Below are 22,572 nucleotides of genomic sequence, written 5' to 3'. Positions count from 1 at the left end.
GTGCAAGTTGTCTTTTTTTTTTTTTTTTTTTTGCGGTATGTGGGCCTCTCACTGTTGTGGCCTCTCCCGTTGCGGAGCACAGGCTCCGGACACGCAGGCTCAACGGCCATGGCTCACGGGCCCAGCCGCTCCGCGGCATGTGGGATCTTCCCAGACCGGGGCACGAACCCGTGTCCCCTGCATCAGCAGGCGGACTCTCAACCACTGCGCCACCAGGGAAGCCCCTGTCTTAAACTTTGAGTCCTTTCTGTGGACGAGTCCATCAAAATTATTACCAGTTCAAATATGTTAAGCGCGTCACTCAGTGCTGTGTTTAAAACGTCTTTCAAAGACTATAAGGTTGTCATTTCAAGAGCATTCTCTTGAAAGGCATATTTCTTTTCATTAGTTTATGCTAAAATATCTACTATCTACTACGTTCCTTAGAATTCCTTAGAACATGTACCTTCTTGTTGAACAAGTTATCCTCTTTGTTGACCTAGCAAGTCTAGGTCAATGTCTGTCCTATTGAATTAGGAGAGTTCTCTGGAAATAATAATGTAACATTGTAGCAGCCTGAAACTTATTAATCATTTGCTTACTCACTCAGCAAGTGTCTGTTTAGGAAACACTATGGAGCTAGCACTTTATGAGACACTTTAATAAACAAATATACATCAATGAGCCTTATGTTCAAAAACTTTAATAATAATGGGCGGGGGGAGTAGCTGGCCTTTTCATAATGCTTTTCTATTCTCAAAATGATTTCATGTTTTTAATCTCTTTGGATGATCAGAAAAACCCTGTGAGGAAAGCAGGATAGCTACTGTGATTCCTATTTTACAAATGACACCCTGAGCTTTACAACCCAGAAGCATTTTGCCCAAAGTTAAACAACTAGAAAGTGATAGAGCCTTAAAAAGAAACCCTAGGTCATCTGACTCTTAACCCTAAATGTGGATATCTAAATAATTATAATAACAAGGGAAAGTGTTCTAAGTGAAGCATCTAAGTAATAAAGATGCACCCTGCTCCTGACTGTAGAAGCACTTAGGCCTGGGATTGCCAAACTCTCTGAAAGAAATCATGCAACTCTTTGAAAAACAATATGTTAAACTGAAAATAGCGAAATAGATTATTTTGTGCTGGTATAAATCATAGATTTCAGTATCGGTTAGTGATAACAAGAGCTAAACTTGTAAAAATAAAGCTGATTCATTGCCACCTATTTTTTTTTTCTTGTTTCTGTAAATGAGAAAAGTCCGCTATTATTTGGGCTTGGCACACTGTCCTGGCACAACTGGAGAAACTCTGTTCTTGGCTACCGCAGTTGGCAAGAAAAACAAGCCCGTGCATAGGCCTTTGGGTAGAAATAAGGGGTCTTACGCTTTGTTTTACCTTCATTTTAAAATGTTAGTTTCTGCCAAGACCAGAGGAGTTTCCCAGTGGAGAGGCCCCTGATTATTTGTCAGTGGTCAGAGCCCCAGCTGCTGTATCTTTTGTCTTTAAACAACAGAGGGTAGAGTGGGAGCCAGTATGGGTACCAGAAAGATTCTCTGGGGCCAGAGCAGTAAAATTCTGCCAGAGGCACTAGGCAGAAGAAAGTAATAGGGTAGTATACACTTTATTTTTTGCTTTTGTTTTAAAAATAAGCTAAATACTCCTGAAAAGGGGAGGTTACTTTTCTAAGGGCCTTTTAAGAAAATTACCCAGCAGATTGTCTCTCACAAATAGCAGGGTGTGATCCACTGGTTGGTATTTAAATCTAACAATAATTACCAATTTTATTTTAAACTCTTTGAAACTATTATACTGTCAGACTGTTAGGATTTCCTTTAAGTTCCTAAACTAAAAAATCCTAAACGTTTCTGACCCTTTCCACTTACTAGTAATGTTATTATAGAAAGAACAAAAACTGAGTAGCTGAATTTGGGCCACACATCTGCTGTCATTCTCACCCCTCTAAAATGATATAAACTATGAGTTGCTTGTGGTATTTGAGTAAAAAAATTCATCCCTTTTTAGTTAAATTACATATTTATCAGTTTTCTTCTTTTTATTTGAAAATACTTTCAAATTTCCAGAAAAGTTGTAAGAATATTTAAAGAACACCCATATACCTTTTAATACAGATTCATCTATTTTTAACATTTTGCCTCATTTGCTTTACTAAATGCTTGCTTTCTGTGTGCACATGTGTTATTTTTCTAAACCCATTGAGTAAGTTGTATACAAAATGGCTGTTTAACCCCTAAAATACTTCAGTGTGTGTTTCCTGAGGATTTTCTCTTACATAACCACAGTATGGTTGTCCACTTCAATAAATTTAGCAGTAACTAAAATACTTCAATCTATTGGCTGTATTTCAATTTTGTCAATTTTTTTTTGCAATTTTTCCCTCTAGTACAAGATCTAATCTAGGATCATGATTTGCATTTTAATATCATCCATGATTGGCAGAATAATGGTCCCCCAAAGATGTCTCATGCTGTGACTATATTACCTTCCATGGCAAAAGGGTCTTTGCAGATGTAATTAAGGATTTGGGGGTGGGGAGAGTATTCTGGAGTTTCCAGGTGGGCCCAGACTGATCACATGAATCCTTATGAGAGGGAGGCAGGAGTTTAGGGACCAGAGAGAAGATGTTACACTACTGGCTTTGAAGATGAAGGGGCCACAAGCCAAGGAATGCAGGAAATCTCTAAAAGCTAGAAAAGGCGAGGAAAGGGATTCTTCTGTAGAGCCACTAGAAGAAACAGCCCCTGTGATCACCTTGATTTGAGCCTAGGAAGACCCATTTTGGACTTTGACCTCAAGAACTATAAAATAATAAATTTGTGCTGTTTTAAGCCCACTAAGTTCATGGAAACTAATGCATCGTGTCTCTTTGATCTTACTTTAAGACTTCCCAGCCTTTCTTTGTCTTTATGACAATGAAAATTTTGAGTTATACAGCCCTCCCCTTTCGATAAAATAGTTCTCTTTGAAACAATTGATGTTTTTAATGATTATATTCAGAATAAGCATTCCTAGCTGTGATGCTACATTAAGTGATGACGTGTCCTCAGGTTATCATATCCAAAGGCACACAATGTCCATCTTCTCTTGCTGCACGTTTTGATCTCCTGGTTCAGGTGTTCCACCATTTCTGTGTATTTACTCATTAACAACTAAGAAGCAACCTTTGGGGAGATACTTGAAGACCATGTACAGTTCTTCATCAAAATTTCTCTCATGGATTTATCATCTATTGATGATTTTTACCTGAACCAGTCTTTACTGTCATGTCAGTTTTTAATCATTATTCTTTTAAAGACAAGATTAAACAAATAAACCATTGGCCATACGTAATGTTATTCTAACAATATGCCTCCCAGCCATCTTTCCTCTGTAGCACCCTTCCTCCCATCTGCACGATTTCACTATCTCAACTCTCCCCACCTTCTTTTGCCTGGTCTGCTCCCTCTGGGCTCTTCTCATCTCCCTCGCCATTCCAGGATTTATTATGTGAGGTTTCAACTCTTCTTTAGAAGACAGGGTGGTTCTTCTTTAAAAAAAAAAAAAAACAAATACACCTGATCATTTTACCCCTCCTCTTCATATGCTTTGAATGGTTCTTAGGAAAAGGAGCTCCTTAAACAAGGCCTCCAAGGCTCTCATGATCTGGCACCTTTCCAAATTCTTGTTCAGTCCCTCAACCTCACATGTTCTTTGCTGCCACTGTTCCTTTCCTGCATGCCTTTCTCTGTACCTAGAGTGCTGGTCAATCCTTTTGTTTAGGTAACTCCTGAATCTTTCATTTTCTTTTGTTTTTTTTCCTTCTATGGTTTTCTTTTCTTTTTTCTTTTTTAATTGAAGTATAGTTGATTTACAGTGCTGTGCCAATCTCTGCTGTACAGCAAAGTGACTCAGTTATACACATATAGACATTATTTTTTTATATTCTTTTCCATTATGGTTTATCCCAGGAGATTGGATATAGCTCCCTGTGCTATACAGTAGGACATTATTGTTTATCCATTCTAAGTGTAATAGTTTGCATCTACCAACCCCAGATTCCCTCCCCCCCTCCCCCTTGGCAACCACAAGTCTGATCTCTATGTCTGTGAGTCTGTTTCTGTTTTGTAGATAGGTTCATTTGTGCCATATTTTAGATTCCACATATAAGGATATCATATGGTATTTTTCTTTCTCTTTCTGACTTACATCACTTAGTATGATAATCTCTAGCTGTATCCATGTTGCTGCAAATGGCATTATTTCATTCCTTTTTCTGGCTGAGTAATATTCCATTGTATATATGTACCACTTCTTCTTTATCCATTCATCTGTCAATGGACATTTAAGTTGTTTCCATGTCTTGGCTATTGTGAATAGTGCTGCTCTGAACAAAAGGGTACATGTATCTTTTTGAATTGTAGTTTTGTCTGGGTATATGCCTAGGAATGGGATTGCTGGATCCTATGGTAGCTCTATTTTTAGTTTTCTGAGGAACCTCCATGCTGTTCTCCCTAGAGGCTGCACCAACTTACACTCCCACCAAGAGTGTAGGAGGGTTCCCTTTTCTCCACACCCTCTCCAGCATTTGTTATTTGTCTGACTCTTTCATTTTCAATTTCACCTCTTTAAGGAAGCCTTCCCTCTCCTTGAGGAAGCCGTATCCTCCTATTAGAGACTCTTTTCTTAGCACTCCTCAGAGTAGTAGTGCTTTAGTTTATTTGTGGAATTATTTAGTTGATAATCTTCTATTCACCTGTAAACTTCCTGAGGGCAGGAATTGTATAATTTTGCTCTTCTATCCTCAATGTCCAACATATGATAGGCACTTAATAAATTATCTGCTGAAAGAAAATGAAGAAGGAAGGAAGGAGGAAGGTACCCTAATGTGTAATCACTTGTAATTTCCCTGAGGCACCAATTGAATAGAATCGACAAGATTTTGATGATGAGGCAAATAACTGTAACTCATCACACATTATCTGCACCTCAATGTCATCCTGTTATCTTCTTTTAGATATGTGTGCATTTTGTAAAAACTCTTAGGTCTAAGAGCTGTATCATGCAATTTTGAGGAATCATGATTTCTGTGAGCCTTCTGTTATGCTACTTTTATTGAGTCATTTCCTTAATCAAGAACCTTCTCATTGTTCTCAGCGATTGAAGGCTGAAAGCCAAATTCCTGAATCTGATGTTCTTGACCTTCCCTAATCTTGCCCCACCAAAACCACCTCATCTTAATACCCGTTCTTCCCCAACACAAACTCGCCCCTCCAGCCAGATGCATCCCTGCCTCCTAGAATCACCTTGCTTATTCTCAATTCCAAGGCTGCCTAGTACTACTTCCCTTTGCTAGGAATGTTCTTTTCTCCCATCCTCTCATCCAAATTCTACCCACAGAATTACACAATACCCTGCGGCTAAAAGCATCTTAGAGGTCATCCGCCTCCAAGGTCAACTTAAGATCCTTGTTTCTCATAAGACCATTTCCTAGTGTTCCAGACCATGCTTTCTTCCCCGTATCATTTGGCCATTAAAAATGGACATCACCCCTATTTTGTGCTTCTGCTTGGTGCTTGTGGGGGACAAGTAGTCAGCAACACTGATGTGGTATCTGCTCTGGACCTTACCTTTTAGTTTATTATCTCTAAATTTCTATAGAATTTGTCCAGAAACAAATCATTTGGGGTACTTGATCATATATTGCTTACATAGCTGTTTAAAATCGTATGCGTTAGGGACTTGTCTCAAAGTACTGTTGTGAGAAATAATTAAGATATGAAAAACCCAATATATAGTATACATACAATGATTGTCCTATGTCATCACAATTATTTTGTTGTTATATTTTCTCTTTTTGCTGTATTTATCTAAAGATTAGGGATCAAATCTTTTACTCCTTTGTATTTCCTTACCATTTAAGCAGGTAGTAGCTACTCAAAAACCACTTACCAGTAAACATTTAACTATTGGCAAAAAATGCGTGATTTCCAAATCTTGAGGAGCCCATCTTATTTGTTTATATTCCTTTGGTTCTCACTAACAGTAATGAACTCAAGCTTTACCAACAAAGCAAAAAAGTCCCATTATTTTAAGGAGACTGAAGAATAGCATTCCAGTCAAGGATAGGGATGTAGCCAGGCCTCATGAAGGGACTGGAGCCAGGATTGGAAAGCTACCAGGTTTTCCTTTCCCCTTCTCTGCATCTCTGCCTCATTCTGTTTTGCCTGTGCAGAATTTATCTCTGTTCCAGTCACCTGGGGGGCATATTGATGCCCCAGAGCTCCCACATTTACATATTAGTTTTGACCCTGCTCAGAGACTCCTTGTCAGTTCCTATCATTACTACCAGTTTGGGGGAGGGACTTTCTGATTGACCCACCTGGCTCAGGAGGGCACTATTGTTCAGTCAGCTGTGGCCGCAGGGCAAGTTCACTATTTGTAAGTGTGGATCCTCAGAATCCACCCCTATGATTTGATGTGCTCCCTATAGAAATAGACGTCAGTCAAGTAGACACTGCACTTAACTACTTCTATCTCTCATATAATAGAGTATGTATTTCAAAGGAGTAAGTGTAATATGTTAGGTAAATGAATAAAATATAAGATTAAATACGATTTTTAAGTGGCTCTTTTGTATTCTCAAACTACAGGGCCCATCTTCATAAATAAGTGATTATATTAAGATACTTTCAGAACATCTAGACCGTTACTATCTGATAGAAGCCGCATATGTAATGTTAAATTGTCCAGTAGCTACATTTTAAAAACTAAAAAGGACCAGGAAAAATTAAGTATATTAAGTTTTATTTAGTCCAGTATATTCAAAATGTTATCATTGTACCTTACAATCAATATAAAATTATCAATGGGATAGTTTTCATTTTTTTATATTTATTCAGAATCCACTGTGTATTTCATACCTACAGTACACTCCAGTTAGACATTAAATTTTCATCAGGAATATTGATTCATTTAGCTTTTTATAAAATTTACAATTGAAAATGCATATTCCCATACCTAAGCTTTTCCAAACATACTTAAAAGTTTTCCAGTCACCAAATCAAGTATTGATTTTTTAACTTTCAACAGACTGAATTAGTTAAGCAAAACTAATATTTTAGTTCCTTGGTCACAATGGCCACATTTTGAGTGATAAGTAGCTGAAGGTGGCTAACCGACCCCCTATCAGCTAGCACAGATTAGACAGACCCCTGTATTTTATAGAGAAACTGAAGTTCTGAATAAGTGACTTGCTTAAAATCACAAAGTGTGTTAACAGAGTTAGAATTAGACACAGCCTCTAGTTCATCATTGCTGCCCTCACCTCCCCACGCTGATCTTTCCTCATGGTGCTATTTTGTGTCTGGTTCAGAGGCCATTTATAGGCCTGCCCCGGGAAACATCACATATTTATAGTGTTTGGACTGATTACCATCTTAATCAGATTGAGGTTTCTACATCACTTTAATAGAAACAAGAAAATGCAAAGTTAGATGTCTACAGTGAACACTGAAAACCCAAATTAATTGTTTAGACAGAAGACTAAAATAACGACAAAACCCAGCTCATCTAAAAGGGAGTTAAGATTTTGGAGACTCTACAGTAGTAATGTGAGTGCACAATATGTTACAAAGTGTTATTGTAGGAATGTTTTAAATCTGCCTGCCCATGGAATGTTTGAGAGTGGCAGGGAGTGTCAGCTTTCTAGCCCTAAGAGTAAAAACCAGAGAGAGTTCGCTAAAGGCGATTAGCATTTGCTCTTTGGTTGCAAGAATCGCTGGGAGAAATTTGCATTCCGTAGTATAGCTCTGGATTCACTGAAATGAGAAAGAGCCATTTCCAGTTCTTAAGAAATCTCTTAATTGAGGTTAAGGACCAGTGTGCCTTGTCCACATGTGAGACCACATGAGTCATGGAGAACCCAGCAGAAGAAAATACTGCAGCTGTATGTGCGTTGACTGTATTCACTGATAAAAGAACTAGATGAGTGCCTGGGAATCTTGGTTTCTAATATTTGTTTTAAGTTTGTTGTGTAATCTTGGCAAGCCACTTCACTGCTTTAGGCCTTGGTTTTCTCATTTATAAAATTGGTGGGACTGGACCAGATGGTCTTCAGCATTTCTTCCAGATCTAAACCATTGTGATTCCAGTGGCATGGCTCTAGATTCTGTTGTCTGCCCAGCCAGGAGGTAAATGCTAGAAGCACAGAAGAAAGAAGGGAATGCTTTTGTGCCCTGGGCACCCATACCTCTAATTCTGGCAAGATTGAGAGTTGACACTCATTAAAGAAAACAAAACAAAAGCAATCAAACTGGGTGGTAATCCTGGTCATTAGATTGGTTGGATTAGAAGATGGGGTGAAGACTCACTGTGACTATTCCTCAGAAGCCTCATAGTTTATGAGCCAGGCCTTTCCTCCCTCTGAGTCTCTAATGGATATTTTACCCCAGCTCCATTGTGGAGAAATCCCTCACAGTGCAGACAACTACATGAGGCCCACTAAGGAAGCAGACACGTATCTAAGACAGCTACCAAATGGAAAAGTAGTGCCAAGTGCATCCATGAAGAAACGTTACAGTATGTTTTGTCCACTTTCAGATTCTAATTCCAAAAGGCTTTTGGTGACTGCTCTTAGAGACTCTCTCTTCATCTAAGACTGATGTGGAAGAGTGTGGCAAATGTTTTCAACTATTAAACTGGAACAGTTTCTTAAATGAAGCAGGGGATGGAGAGGAGAAAGCAGGCCAGATTTAGCAAGTCCCCAGGATGTTTTTATTTCAGCCAGTGACTCAAATTTACCAGTTCTGGGTCCACAGAGGTATTATGTCATACATCTTATGAAATTCATATATCATCTATTTTAAATTTTCATTGTTGGTTTTTGGAAGCAGTCATACTCCTGGTTATGTTTAGAATGCTTTCAATTGTAGTAGTTTTTATATCTTTAATTGTTGAGTTAAATCATTAATTTGGTGCTTATGGTATTTTAAAATCCCTTAGGAAGTGCACAGTTTTTACCCAGATCTTCTGTGGTGGCATGATAGCAGGTCAAGGACAATGAGTCACTATCATTGATTCAGTTAGCATTCTAGAATGACACATGTTATATGTGTGTGCATGTATATATATATATTATATACATATATACACATATACGTAATATATATATATACACACACACATACAAAGATGAATAGAAAGCATGTGTTGCTCCCGTAGTCCTAAATAGAGCTGCTATAATTGACCCATAAAATGTAAGACAGAGGCTACCAAGAAAGAAGGTAAGAAATTAAGAGTATGGAGTTAAGGAGTTTGGAGTTTTTCAAAGCAAACACTATATTTCTTTTTGTATGTATATGGGTGGATAAAACATTAAATTATGTGTACTTCAGGGATTTGAAAGGTACTCCTTACATCATCTCTTTGACATCTTGTGTGACTTTATCAACTTTATTAATTCTTCACATTCTTCTAGTGAAATAAAGAACATTATGTATATCTTACATTCTTCTGATATATGTTGTGAGTTAATATGTATATAAAACTATTTGTTTAAAATGGTCTCTGAAAGATAAAGAGTGACAATAATGCCTGTTATTAAGGTAAAGGAAAAAATTAAATTTGTGACCCTCAAACTTTTAATTATCTATTTCCTAATCATAATCTTGGAAGAGGTGAAAAACAGAGACTTCCTATCATCTCAGAAATGAAATATTTAGTTCACTGAGTTTTGTTCTCTCTGCAAATCATTGACTATATTTAATTAAAAAGAAAATGCAAAACTGCTTGATAGTCTTATCAAAACTGGTTTCCTTTCTTGCAGGCAGACAAGTTAAAACTGGCTAATATTTAATATTGTTTACCTCAATTTTATCTTTAATAAATCCAATAATCTTTAAAAGCTAAAATATAACTGTTTAAACAAATTTAGTGACAAGAAAGAACTTTGAATTGATTAGTCTTTTCCAAGAATGAATAATGAATGAAATACAGTTAAAGACGTTTAGAGGGCTTCCCTGGTGGTACAGAGGGCTTCCCTGGTGGCGCAGTGGTTGAGAGTCCGCCTGGCGATGCAGGGGACACGGGTTCGTGCCCTGGTCCGAGAAGATCCCACATGTCGCAGAGCGGCTGGGCCCGTGAGCCATGGCTGCTGAGCCTGCGCGTTCGGAGCCTGTGCTCCGCAACGGGAGAAGTCACAACAGTGAGAGGCCCGCGTACCGCAAAAAAAAAAAAAAAAAAAAAAAAAGACGTTTAGAAATATATTTTTCAGCAGTGTAGTCCAGAAGTTTATATCAAATATCAACGAATTTTTCATAAAAATTGACTCAATTTTTTTGAGTCAATTGGACATTGACTCAATGTCCTTCTAAAAGGGCAGATATTGGGCTAGGATTAGACTGTGGGATTTCCAGGATTTAACTAAGAAATTAGAGGTTTAGGATTGAAAATGTTACTCGGAAAAGTTGATTGCTTGGACTGTTGATTAGGTATGTGAAAACAAGGGTGGGTGGCCATGGGGCGAGTAGTCATAGTTAAATAAGAACTTGAATATGGAATGTAAACATAGAGCTCATTTGAAAATAGAGACAAACAGAAGTGGCAGTAAGTACCCCAGCGTTCCCAGTTAAAAATAAGAAACATATAAACAAACTCTTTTCTGCTTTAACCACAAAAACGCAACAAAAAACAAACAAAACCAAAAAGAAACAACAACAACAAAAAAACCAACCTGTTAATTTAAGGCAGAGACCACAGAAACAAAAGGAGGACCTTAGTTCAGAACAAGGGAATTTGATTTTGGTTCCTACACATCAGAGGATCTGAGAGGACAGGCAAGCTTATTCACAAAGTGCAGCAAGGACAGAGTTTGAAAAGATTAATACCTGAGATCTGCTTGCCATGGAAAAATTTGCACAGTTTCAACGGAATGAACGTATTGGTGAAGGCTGTTCTACCGAATAAGTACAATTAAGGCAGTATTTACAGAATGTGCTGTTTCCTATATCCTAGGAAATCTGCCCCTTGCTGATAGGGCTGACTATCTAAAGGGAATTATCACTGTCTAAACAGACGGAAACTTGGAGAGCAGTCAGCCCCAAAAGAAAGACTGACAGCTTGTAAAGAGACTTGTTAATGATGCAAATATGAACTTGCATATGCTTGAGATAAGCGTTAATTTTACAAAACAAAGAGTTCATTCTCAACATGTTTTGGAAACACAGTCTTTGAGAACTTGGTTGATGAGTCAAATGAAATGGCCTAATTGAACTAATTCCCATTTAGGGGTTTGTTTATTCTACTTATCTGAAGCCAGAGCCAACACTCCCTAAAAGTTTTGAATGGCATTTAATGCTTCCAGAAATTGCAGCTTACCTATCTGTAGATAAGCCAGTTTCCCTTTCAGCTGAATCATATTAATTAAAACTGTTCTGTTAAATAAATATAAAATGGCCCTCTTGTATAATTTAGAATACATAAATTACTCCACCTTCCCCCACAGATATATTCTGCTGGTAGGTAAAGAAATAAAGTTTAGTGGTTTTATTCGTTTTACATGGCATCAGTTACTCTCTCTGATTACAACATTTTTATTGCAATAGGAGTCATTTAAAATTATTTAGGATCTTAATAAGCCAAGACCATTTTATCTTTGCCAATAATTATCTTATTTTTCTCACTATAACATTTTAACAGAGTTAAAAAAATAAATCAGGACCTTTACTTAAAAGATCTTTATAAGAGAGAAGATAACGTTACAGTATGCCAAGTATGTGAATTTATGACCAATTGTTATATTTTAAGTGATGTCACATTAATTAAAAAAATTATAATCCATTCTAACATACTAAGAAGTTTTTCCTAATAATCTAAACCTTTATTGAGCCACAGCCATTTATAGCAGGGGTTGGCAAACTATACCCTATAGGCCAGATCCAGTCTGCTGCCTACTTTTATATGGACAGGCAGCTGAGTTTGTTTTTTACAGATAAACATTTACAGTCTATTTGGTGATAGAGAATGCTTTTAACCCCAAGCAAAATGTTGACCCAAAATAAAGCATTCCATTCTTCTTACTGGTAGACCTGTATTACAAAAGAAATTAAATTTAAAAATTTTAAATTTATTTATTCATTTATTTAATTTTTGGCTGCACTGGGTCTTCGCTGCTACATGCAAAAAGGGTTTTCTCTAGTTGCTGAGAGCGGGGGCTACTCTTTGTTGCAGTGTACAGCCTTCTCATTGCAGTGGCTTCTCTTGTTGCAGGGTACGGGCTCTAGGCACGCAGGCTTCAGTAGTTGTGGATCGCGGGCTCTAGAGCTCAGGCTCAGTAGTTGTGGTGCACGGGCTTAGTTGCTCCACGGCATGTGGGATCTTCCTGGACCAGGGCTCGAACCCATGTCCCCTGCATTGGCAGGCGAATTCTTAACCACTGCGCCACCAGGGAAGACCTAAATTCAATTATTATGCAAAAGAAATTAGATTCAAGTATAATCATTACCTTTTAAACTTTGTAATAAAAAAATTTGTGGAAATTTATTTTCTCTTGTATAAATGGACCTACACAATATCCTTGATTTTTGCCTCTTGGCATAGAAAGCCTAAAATATTTACCATCTAGCCCTTTCCAGAAAAACATGGACCCCTATGATGGAGTATTTTTTCTCATTCATTTTTATTTTTGGCTGTTTTGGGTCTTTGTTGCTGTGCACAGGCTTTCTCTAGTTGCCGTGAGCGGCGGCTACTCTTCATTGTGTGGGCTTCTCATTGTGGTGGCTTCTCTTCTTGCAGAGCACAGGCTCTAGGCACGTGGGCTTCAGTAGTTGTGGCACACAAGCTCAGTAGTTGTGGCTCACGGGCTCTAGAGCACAGGCTCAGTAGTTGTGGCTCACGGGCTTAGTTGTTCCGCGGCCGGTGGGATCTTCCTGGACCAGGGCTCAAACCCATGTCCCCTGCATTGGCAGGTGGATTCTTAACCACTGCGCCACCAGGTAAGCCCCTCTCATTCATTTTTAAATCACACCTACATCAGTTCAGCAAGTAGTTTCTGAGCAACTCCCATATGATAGACACTGTTCTAGGCCCCAGGAGACACTGTAGGGAACAAGATTTTATAAAAATACTGCTTTTATGAAACTTACATTCAAATTATGTACCTCATCTCCTCAAAACTACCTTGTTTCCATTATTCTCATTCCGTAGAGAGGCAAAGTGAGGTTCAGAGAATTTATGTAGCTTGTCTGGAGTCTCTCAGCCAGAACTGAACCCAGTTATGCCTGACTCCAAGGCTTGAGCTTCTAACCAGTGGGCAGGTCTGGCTTCATGGGCAGGGGGTTCCATGCTTGGTTTCATTCTCTGCTGTCGCCATCTTGAAACTCTTAATCATTTTTTTGAACATGTTTTTAAGCAATAAATACATTTCCATTGGCCCCACAAATTATGTAGCAGGTCCTGCCACTAAGGCAAATGTACTTCTCTCTCAGACCACATTCTACCAGGGCTACTTTTTTTTTTTTTAAAAAACACACACGGGGGGCTTCCCTGGTGGCACAGTGGTTGAGAGTTCGCTTGCTGATGCAGGGGACACGGGTTCGTGCCCCGGTCCGGGAAGATCCCACATGCCGCGGAGCGGCTGGGTCCATGAGCCATGGCCACTGAGCCTGCGCGTCCGGAGCCTGTGCTCTGCAACGGGAGAGCCCACAACAGTGGGAGGCCCGCGTACTGCCAAAAAAAAAAAAAAAAAAAAAACACCACATGCACGGGAATTTATCTATGAAGAAGCCTTGAAACCTATCAAGGTCTTTAGAAAAATAAGCTATTATTAATCCACTGATTCATTTTCCAATTCACCAAAAGACTGGAAGTTCCTTGAAGACTAGGACTCCCTCCCACAATAGTTTTTTTGTAGTTTCCTCTGGGCCTGAAGTTCTTTTAAATTCCATTAGTATCTGAACCTTGTCAAGGGCTCTGTCTTGGCTCTTCTTGTCTTAATTTTACTTCCATGGAAGAGCAAAATCTTTACTATCAACAGTTTCCTCTGATCTTTATGCATTTGTAAATTTTGAAACAGATGTTAGGTATGAGTTAAACAAAACATAAGAACTAACCTGTTCTGATATAAGGAAATCCTTTGTCCGGGAGTCCATGACTGAAACATTGATGGCTTTGAAGGGTAATCCACAGGTAATCCACCTGTACTTAAAATAGGTGCTTTATCTTCTTTTCTTTCAATTTCTTACAGCCTAGTCATTGTTGGATAAGCGAGATGGTGGAACAATTGTCAGTCAGCTTGACTGATCTTCTGGACAAGTTTTCAAATATTTCTGAAGGCTTGAGTAATTACTCTATCATAGACAAACTTGTGAAAATAGTCGATGACCTTGTGGAGTGCATGGAAGAACACTCATTTGAGGTAACTTTGTATTCATTGGGATTGCTTTTTATTACTCTTCTCTAAAACTTGTGCTGATTGGTCATGGCTGGGATGGGGGCATATTTGTGAGATTTCTGATTTATAAATTTTTTTTTTTTTTTTTTTTTTTTTTTTTTTTTTTTTTTTGCTGTACGCGGGCCTCTCACTGCTGTGGCCTCTCCCGTTGCGGAGCACAGGCTCCGGACGCACAGGCTCCGCGGCCATGGCTCGCGGGCCCAGCCGCTCCGCGGCATGTGGGGTCTTCCGGGATCGGGGCACGAACCTGTGTCCCCTGAATCGGCAGGCGGACTCTCAACCACTGCGCCACCAGGGAAGCCCCTATAAATTTTTAATTAAAAAATTTTTAAGGTGAGTTGGGCTTCCCTGGTGGCGCAGTGGTTGAGAGTCCGCCTGCCGATGCAGGGAACACGGGTTCGTGCCCCGGTCTGGGAAGATCCCACATGCCGCGGAGCGGCTGGGCCCGTGAGCCATGGCCACTGAGCCTGTGCGTCCGGAGCCTGTGCTCCGCAACGGGAGAGGCCACAACAGTGAGAGGCCCGCGTACCGCAAAAAAAAAAAAAAAAAAAAAAAAGATGAGCACATCTCTTAGAGTTAACATCTCTTTTTATATCAATCATATCAGTACAAATAGTGTGCTAATGGCATTGATAAGAAGTAGAGATCACAAAAAGTAGGGTATATTAGACGAGGTATCATGAAGGAAATAACATACGCACTGGGGCCTGAAAGATGAGTTAGGTGGTCAGTAAATGGCAATGTCTGGAAGAGCATTCCAAATACCAGAGAATGTCCATTTACTAATCATAGAGTAGTACATAGTAAGTGCTACATAGGTGTTAACTCTTATCGTTACCTGCTTTTATTTATAGATAATCATGTGCTTATGAATTCCTAAAATAGAGCTTTGACTTGTTTGGAGGATTTTATAGAAAATCATACTCTTTTTATTCTTTTGAGACTTGCTTCTTTCACTCTGTGTTATGTTTATAAGATATGTCCACACTGATGCATAAAGCTGTAGTTTTTTTTCTTTTTTTAAACTGTTTATGGAGCATTCCATTGATTCAATATACCACTGTTTATTAAACCACTCTCCTGTTTATCGGTGTAAGGGTTTATAAACACTGCTGGGAATAACTTTCTTATATGCCTCTTGGTGCAGTTGTGCAAGAGCTTCCTCAGAGTATTTACCTAGAAGTGGAGTTTCTGGGTCACAGGATGGGCACATGTCCAACTTTACCAGATAATATCAAATGTGCCAATTTATGGCATTCCAGTGATTTATAAGAGACCCCTCGGCTCCATGTCCTCGCCAGTACTTATTATCATCAGACTTTTAAATTATTGGCTATTTGGAGCATGTATTAATGGAGGGGTATTTTTTTTTAATGAGGAGTAATAATTTTAATGAGCATCTCTAAAGAAAAGTGTCTGTAATTTGTTGTTAGGATTATTTCATTGTTATGATGTTGTATTCACCTTTCTCACCCTCACCACCACCCTCTTCCTTTTATCCAGAGTTGAGCCCCAGACTGACCTGGATGGGATCATTTACCCTGCAGTACCAATTTGAATTATATGTGTTAAAACAGTTGTCTAAAAGTGTCCGTTTCACTTGAATCTTTCAAGGACACATTTATAGTCTATTACCTTGACATCAGTTAAATCTATAGACTATTTGAAAAATATAATCCTATTTTTTTTCTTCTTCTAGAATGTAAAAAAATCATCTAAAAGCCCAGAACCTAGGCTGTTTACTCCTGAAAAATTCTTTGGAATTTTTAATAAATCCATTGATGCCTTCAAGGACTTGAAGATGGTGGCTTCTAAAACTAGTGAATGTGTGATGTCTTCAACATCAAGTCCTGAAAAGGGTAAGACATATAAGCATTTCTAATACAAGTATAAAAAGCAAGTTTGAATCTTACATGTATAGGTAAGAATCTACCTTTGACTCAAATATATGTGTAGCTAGGGAAAGATGTGTGTATGTCTAATATAAAAGCAAATATCAGTGGCATGAAAGAAACAAACAGTTGTAGATTTGTTGGTGTTCAAGCCAAAACAACACTTACTGTGCATGAGTAAACAATAGATGAGATAGTCATATTTTTATCTGATATTTGCTAGTAATGTACAATTATATTATTCTTCACCTCCAGTCTTCTTAATGTCCCCTTCTCAAATCTGAATAATCTAGATTTGGGAAGCAGACCTGGAAAGTACTCTGATATTGCACTTCACCTTTTGAGGACTCTGTAATTTATGTAAATCACCATGCAACACTGACACATTATTGCTTTCTATTTAGATTCCAGAGTCAGTGTCACAAAACCATTTATGTTACCCCCTGTTGCAGCCAGTTCCCTTAGGAATGACAGCGGTAGCAGTAATAGTAAGTACATGTATCTGATTCAATGCATGCATGGCTCCAATTAGCATCTGTAGGAGTATTGCATGGGCTTTAAAGGAAATTTTTACAATCATTACTATTAACGCTGTTCTGTTGCTATTCTTCCTGTTATGATCTTCCTGAGAATTAAATATTAGGTTTGTGCAATTGGATTTCCCTATAGCTAGAGATAAAGTTTAATCGGGGCAATAAATTTTCTGCTAAGATTATTTTAAATAAGGCATAAAATTACTTTTAGATGTATGATTTATGAACTTTTTTCATTGTTGACTTAAAATATATTTCACATGGAATTTGCCTGACAAAAATGGACTTTTAAAATGGAAAATACAAGTGCTGGTTTTATAAAATTCCAAGGATATTTTCTGTTTTGTTGTCTATATCACTATTTACTATTGTGTGTTTGGAAATTTGATGATTTTTGTTATTTTACTATAAAATTACATGTTGGGGGAGAATATTCTTTCTCTGAGATTTCTGTCCTCGGTGGTGAAGAAGAGCCCAGTTACCTGGAAGTCTAATGTCTTTCTTTCAGATGTAGGCAAAGGTCACTATAAAGGTCATTGGATTTACTAAATATCCTGATCCTCTAGCCTCATGGCAACTGTAGGAGGAAAAAATTCATCCTTTGATCTTAGCTAAGAAAGTCATCCCTTAAGACTTAGTAATGGGGCACTCTCATATGTTCAAGGACATCAAAGACCTCTCTGTAAAAAGGAGTAATCAATTTAATACAAATCCACAATAGCAATGCTACAATTCAGAAATTAAAAGAAAAAGCTCTAAAATCCAATTTGTTTTGGAATTTTTGCCAACAAAACCTGACCTGAATTGTGATGAGGCTATTTATAATATTTATCTTTCTAAAGGTGAATATCTATGCATTTCACTAGGAAATATTAATGTGTTTGATTATAGGGTACTACCCAGACCTCATTGAAAATATTATATAATATACAATATTTACAGGACTAAACCTTCTAAGATCTAAAATTCTGAATCACATAACACATTGGATCTGAAAAGTTTTGAAGAGACACTTTGTATGTTAGTCAGTTAAGGTCTTTCCTACTAACTATGAATTTTATTAATCTTTCCAAAGAAGAAATTTTGTCTTCTTAAATTCTGTTTCTATTTCATTGATTTCTAATCTTATCTTTATTATTTCCCTACTTCTACTTTGGGTTTAATTTGCTCAATTTGTTCTAACTTCTTAAGTTCTTGAGGTAGAAAAAGTAGATCATTGACTCTAAACCATTCTTCTTTTCTAATATAAGCACTTAAAGGTATAAATTTCATTAAAAGCAGTTTTAGCTATATTCTACACATTCTGATATGTTGTGTTTCCATTATCATACCTTTAAGATACTTCTTTTAATTCTCCTTGTGATTTCTTCTTTGATTCATGGGTAATATAAAAGTGGGTTGTTGTCTAAACATGTGTTTTTTTCTAGATATCTTATTATTAACTCCACTATTGTCAGAGAACATACACTGTAATCTTTCGAAATTTATTGAGACATTTTATGAGTATTATTCAAGTTTTGGGTGTAGTCTTCTCAAATTTAATCCAAGTAGTTGATAGTGTTGTTTAGATATTCTATATCCTTATTAAGTTTTTTGTCTAATTTTTTATTACCTACTGAGAGGGGGACATTAAAAATCTTTCCTTTTGGTTGTGGATTTGGTTATTTCTCCTTTTGGTTCTGAGTTTTTTGCTTCTTCTGTTTTGCAGGTCTACTATTAGGTGCTTATACATTTATTATTGTTATGCCTTCCCTGATTAATTGACCTTTATATATTATTGCAATATCCCATATTAACTCTGGTAGAGCTCTTGTCTTGAAGTGGATTTTGTCGGACATTAGTAGAGCCAGCCTTTCTTCTGGTTACTGTTTTCATGTATATCGTTTTTCTTCCTTTCATTTTCAACATATTGTCTTTATTTTAAAAGTACATCTCGTGTAGACAGGATATAGTTGGGCCTTGCTATTTTATCTAGTACTTTACTTTTAATTACAGTGTTTCATCTATTTGTATTTAGTACAGTTATTGGTATGGTTGGATGTGGGTCTACCGTTTTGTTATTGGCCCCATTTGTTTATTGATACTCTGTTCCTCCTTTACAGACCTCTTTTGTGTTCATTTTTTTTTTTTTTTTTTTTTTAGTGTTCTATTTTAATTACTCTGTTGGCTTTTCAACAGCACCTCTTGACGTCATTTTGTGGTTGCTTTAGGAATTACTACATACACCTTCACTTGTAACATTCTACTTAGAGTTAATGTTGTAGCACATCCAGAAACAATAGAAGAACCTTGAAGCAGGATGGTTCCACTTGCCCACAACCATCTTTTGTGCTGTGTTGACATATATATCTACATAGGTTATAAGCCCCACAATGCAGTCTTAAAATTATTACTTTAAACCATCATATGTCTTTTAAAGAAGTAAAAGAAGGGGAAAAAATCTTTTATATTTACCCACATATTTATTATTTCTTGTTACTCCTCATTCCCTCTTGTAAATCCAAATTTCTGTCTAGTGTTAATTCCTTTCTGGCTGAAGAGCTTCCTTTAGCATTTCTTGTAGTGCAGATCTGTTGCCACCAAAACAATTTTTTTTTCTTTTAATTGAAAAATGTCTTTGTCTTCAGTATTACAGGTAATTTTTACTAGACATGGAGTTCTGGGTTAAAAGAATTTTTTTTTCTGAGTCCTTTAAAGATGTCACTCCATTGTCTTCGTGCTTCTGTTGTTTCTCACAAAAAGGCAGGCAGCATTTCTTTGATGTTTTTCCTTGTATGTACTGGATCATTTTTCCCCTCTGCCTTTCAAAATTTTTTTCTGTTTAGGAGTTTAAAAAAGATGCACCTAGGAGTGGTTTTCTTGTTGCTTGTCAAGCAAGCTTATTTTCCTCAAATTTGGGGGAAATTTGGCCATAATTTTTCCAAACATTTTTTTCTTCATTCTCAGCTCCTTTTGAGAGGAATCACACACATGTATAATCACACATGTACCAATCACACATATGTTAGGCAATTTGATAATATCAGTCTCACAGATCATGGAGGTTTTGTTCAGTTTTTTTTTTTCCAACCTCTCTTCCCTCTAGTCTTCAAAGTGAATAATTTCAACCTATCTGTTTTCAAGTTCCCCGGCTTTTCTGGCATCTCTAATCTGCTAAATTTTTCTTCCAGTAAATTTTCATTTTGCCATTAAAGTTTTTTTTTAAATTAAGACCTTACTGTTTTAGAGCAGTTTAAGGTTCACAGCAAAATTGAGGGGAAGGTGCAGAGATTTTCTTACATACCCCCTACCACCACACACCCATAGCCTCCTCCATTATCAACATCCTCCACTAGAGTGGTCCAGTTGTTACAGTCGATGAATCTACATGGACACATCATAATCACCCAAAATCCATAGTTTACATAGGGTTCACTCTTGGTGGTATACAGTCTGCAGGTTTGATTCCAGTGTATCTTTTCATTTCTAAGTTTGTACTTTGTATTCTAGAATTTCCATTTGATTCTTTTTATATTTTACACTTTTCTGCTGGGATTTTTCACCTGCATATTCATTATAACAATATTTTGTTCTTTGGCCCTTGGATATAGTTATAACAGCTGCTCTAAAGTTCTTGTCTCCTAATTTCAACATGTAGGTCATCCCAGCTTGGTTTCTATTAACTGATTTTTTTTCTCCCTGATTATGGGTCACATTTCTCTTTAGATGGCTAGTAATTTTTGAACATATGCTGGATATTATGGATATTATGTTGTTGAATATCTGGATTTTGTAGCATTCCTTCAGAGACTTTTGAGTTTTTTTCTGGTAGGCAGTTCAATTCCTAGCAGATCAGCTTTATTTTCCTTCCCAGTCATGTTTTTAAGCTTTCTTAGAGGGAGGCGAGAGAGTAGCTGTATTTCTAAGGCATGGAGTTTCTGAGATGTTTCTTGAGTACCTGGAAAATCTCTCCATTCTTGCTTGTCAGAACTCCTTTGTCTCTGAATTGACTGCTAGGGTCTCTGTTAAAGTCATAGCTTCCTGGGCATTGTTTATTGCCAGGTTTTGTGAAGTCTTTCCCTGTGTCTGTACAGCTTATTAGTCAACCAATGACTTAACGAGACTCCTCCAGAGACTTCTACCGCTCCTGTTCTGCACAGCTCCTTTCCCACAAGTAACCCTGCCTCACAAACTCCAGCTAGGGCAGCAACCCTGAACTTCATTCTCTAATTCCCTCAGTGAGACTACTAAGTCTGAAGGTGCCTCCCAGCCAGAAAATCAGGACAATCGTGAGCCTTACCACGTGTGTTTTTTCCTTTCTCGGGGATTACACTCTTGGACTGCCTTTTGGCTGATGTCTGAAAATAGCTGCCTCGTATAATTTGTTTAGTATAATAATTATTTAAGTTGGGAAGGCTAATCTGCTATAATCATGGTTGGAAGAAAAAATCTTTTCTACTTGCTTTAAAAGACAAACTGAATATAAAACACCTATTTGGTCCTGTACCTCTGAGTTTATAGGTACTTTTTAAATTGCAACATGAATGACCAGTCTTCTTTTTTGTTTTCTTTTTTCTTCCTTTTTGTAAAAAATATGGGTCTTGCATAATCAGTTTTTGGCCAGGTGTTGTCACTCATGAATGAATATGGCACTTAGATACCCATGCACAAGACTAGCTCTTATGTAGTGTACGTTCACATAGGAGAAACAGACACAAATAAAAATAGTCATAGTATTTTATAATATATATTATTTATATTATAATATAATATGTATACTAGAAGTATGTAAAAGCTTTTAGTTGCAGCATAAAGGAGGTAAGACTTTTTCAGGAGTAGGGTCAGGGAAATTTGAAGAAAGCATGCTAGTTTTCAGGGATAAGACAGACCCCAAATGTGGCCAGGCTGGCCAGAGGACCAGTGCATATGGAGGAGGAATTCAGAGGTGTTAAGTGCCCTCTCTGTAGCTTATAAGGGAAAATCATGGGATAATGTAAAAGTGTATAAGTTATCCAAAGGGAACTGTGTTTTCAAAGTTACAGTAATATCCTTTGTACCAAGCTAAAAGGATGTTTTTAAAATGATTGAGATCCTTACAGAGAGTATATTTAAATGATAGGGAAGAAAATCCTTACTTTGGCATTAACTTACTCATCTTCTAGACTGTCTTGAGTCAGACTGCCTGTGTTTATATCCCAGCTCTAGACCTTGGCTAGCTATGTGACCTTGGGCAACTGTCTTAATCTCTCTGGACTCCTCAATCAAATGGAGGTTGATAATCTCTCCTTCACAGGTTTTCTGTGAGTTTTAAATTAGTTAGCACATGTATACTTGGAGCTGGGCTTGATGTATAGTATATGTTCATCATTAATTATTAGAACAATGAGATCTAGCACCGAGGCTGGGTCAGTGATGAGCTTTGAAGTGCCGGCAAGCCTGTGGTGAGCTTTGAATCTGAATCAAGGGAGAATACTGAGTTGCGTACTTTTTAAGGACCAAGGAGAGAGCCATGTTCATAGACATGGTCCCCATAAGCAGACTCACTCTACAAAGGAGTTCAGCAAAATTGTTGCACAGTTTTTTGTGTTCTGTGTTTGTACAGATGTCTGATGTTATTAGTCAAACCACACAAATCAGTTCCCACAAATTTTGAACTGTGGACAGCTTTGATAATAATGAGATACAATTAACATGAAAACAACCCAGGAATTTGGGATTACTCAAATCCTGTCCAGATGAGCTC

General features: G+C 37.5%; 1 protein-coding gene across 3 annotated transcripts in view; it reads left to right on the top strand.

Moving 5' to 3' along the window:
• The window catches only part of KITLG (KIT ligand), a 107,649-nt gene that overhangs the window by 49,003 nt on the left and 36,074 nt on the right, over positions 1-22,572 (top strand). For all 3 annotated transcript variants that reach the window (XR_014295396.1, XR_014295397.1, XM_082636876.1), the window contains 3 exons: positions 14,219-14,389; positions 16,125-16,284; positions 16,722-16,805. Coding sequence is in view for 1 of the 3 variants with exons in the window: in XM_082636876.1 (XP_082493002.1) it covers positions 14,219-14,389; positions 16,125-16,284; positions 16,722-16,805 (415 nt within the window). In the remaining 2 variants the exon portion in view is untranslated. The remainder of the gene's footprint in view (positions 1-14,218; positions 14,390-16,124; positions 16,285-16,721; positions 16,806-22,572) is intronic.

The sequence above is a fragment of the Mesoplodon mirus genome (genome assembly GCF_964341445.2).
Source record: "Mesoplodon mirus genome assembly, chromosome: 11".
NCBI lineage: Eukaryota > Metazoa > Chordata > Mammalia > Artiodactyla > Ziphiidae > Mesoplodon > Mesoplodon mirus.
This window is presented reverse-complemented; position numbering and strand designations above follow the sequence as displayed.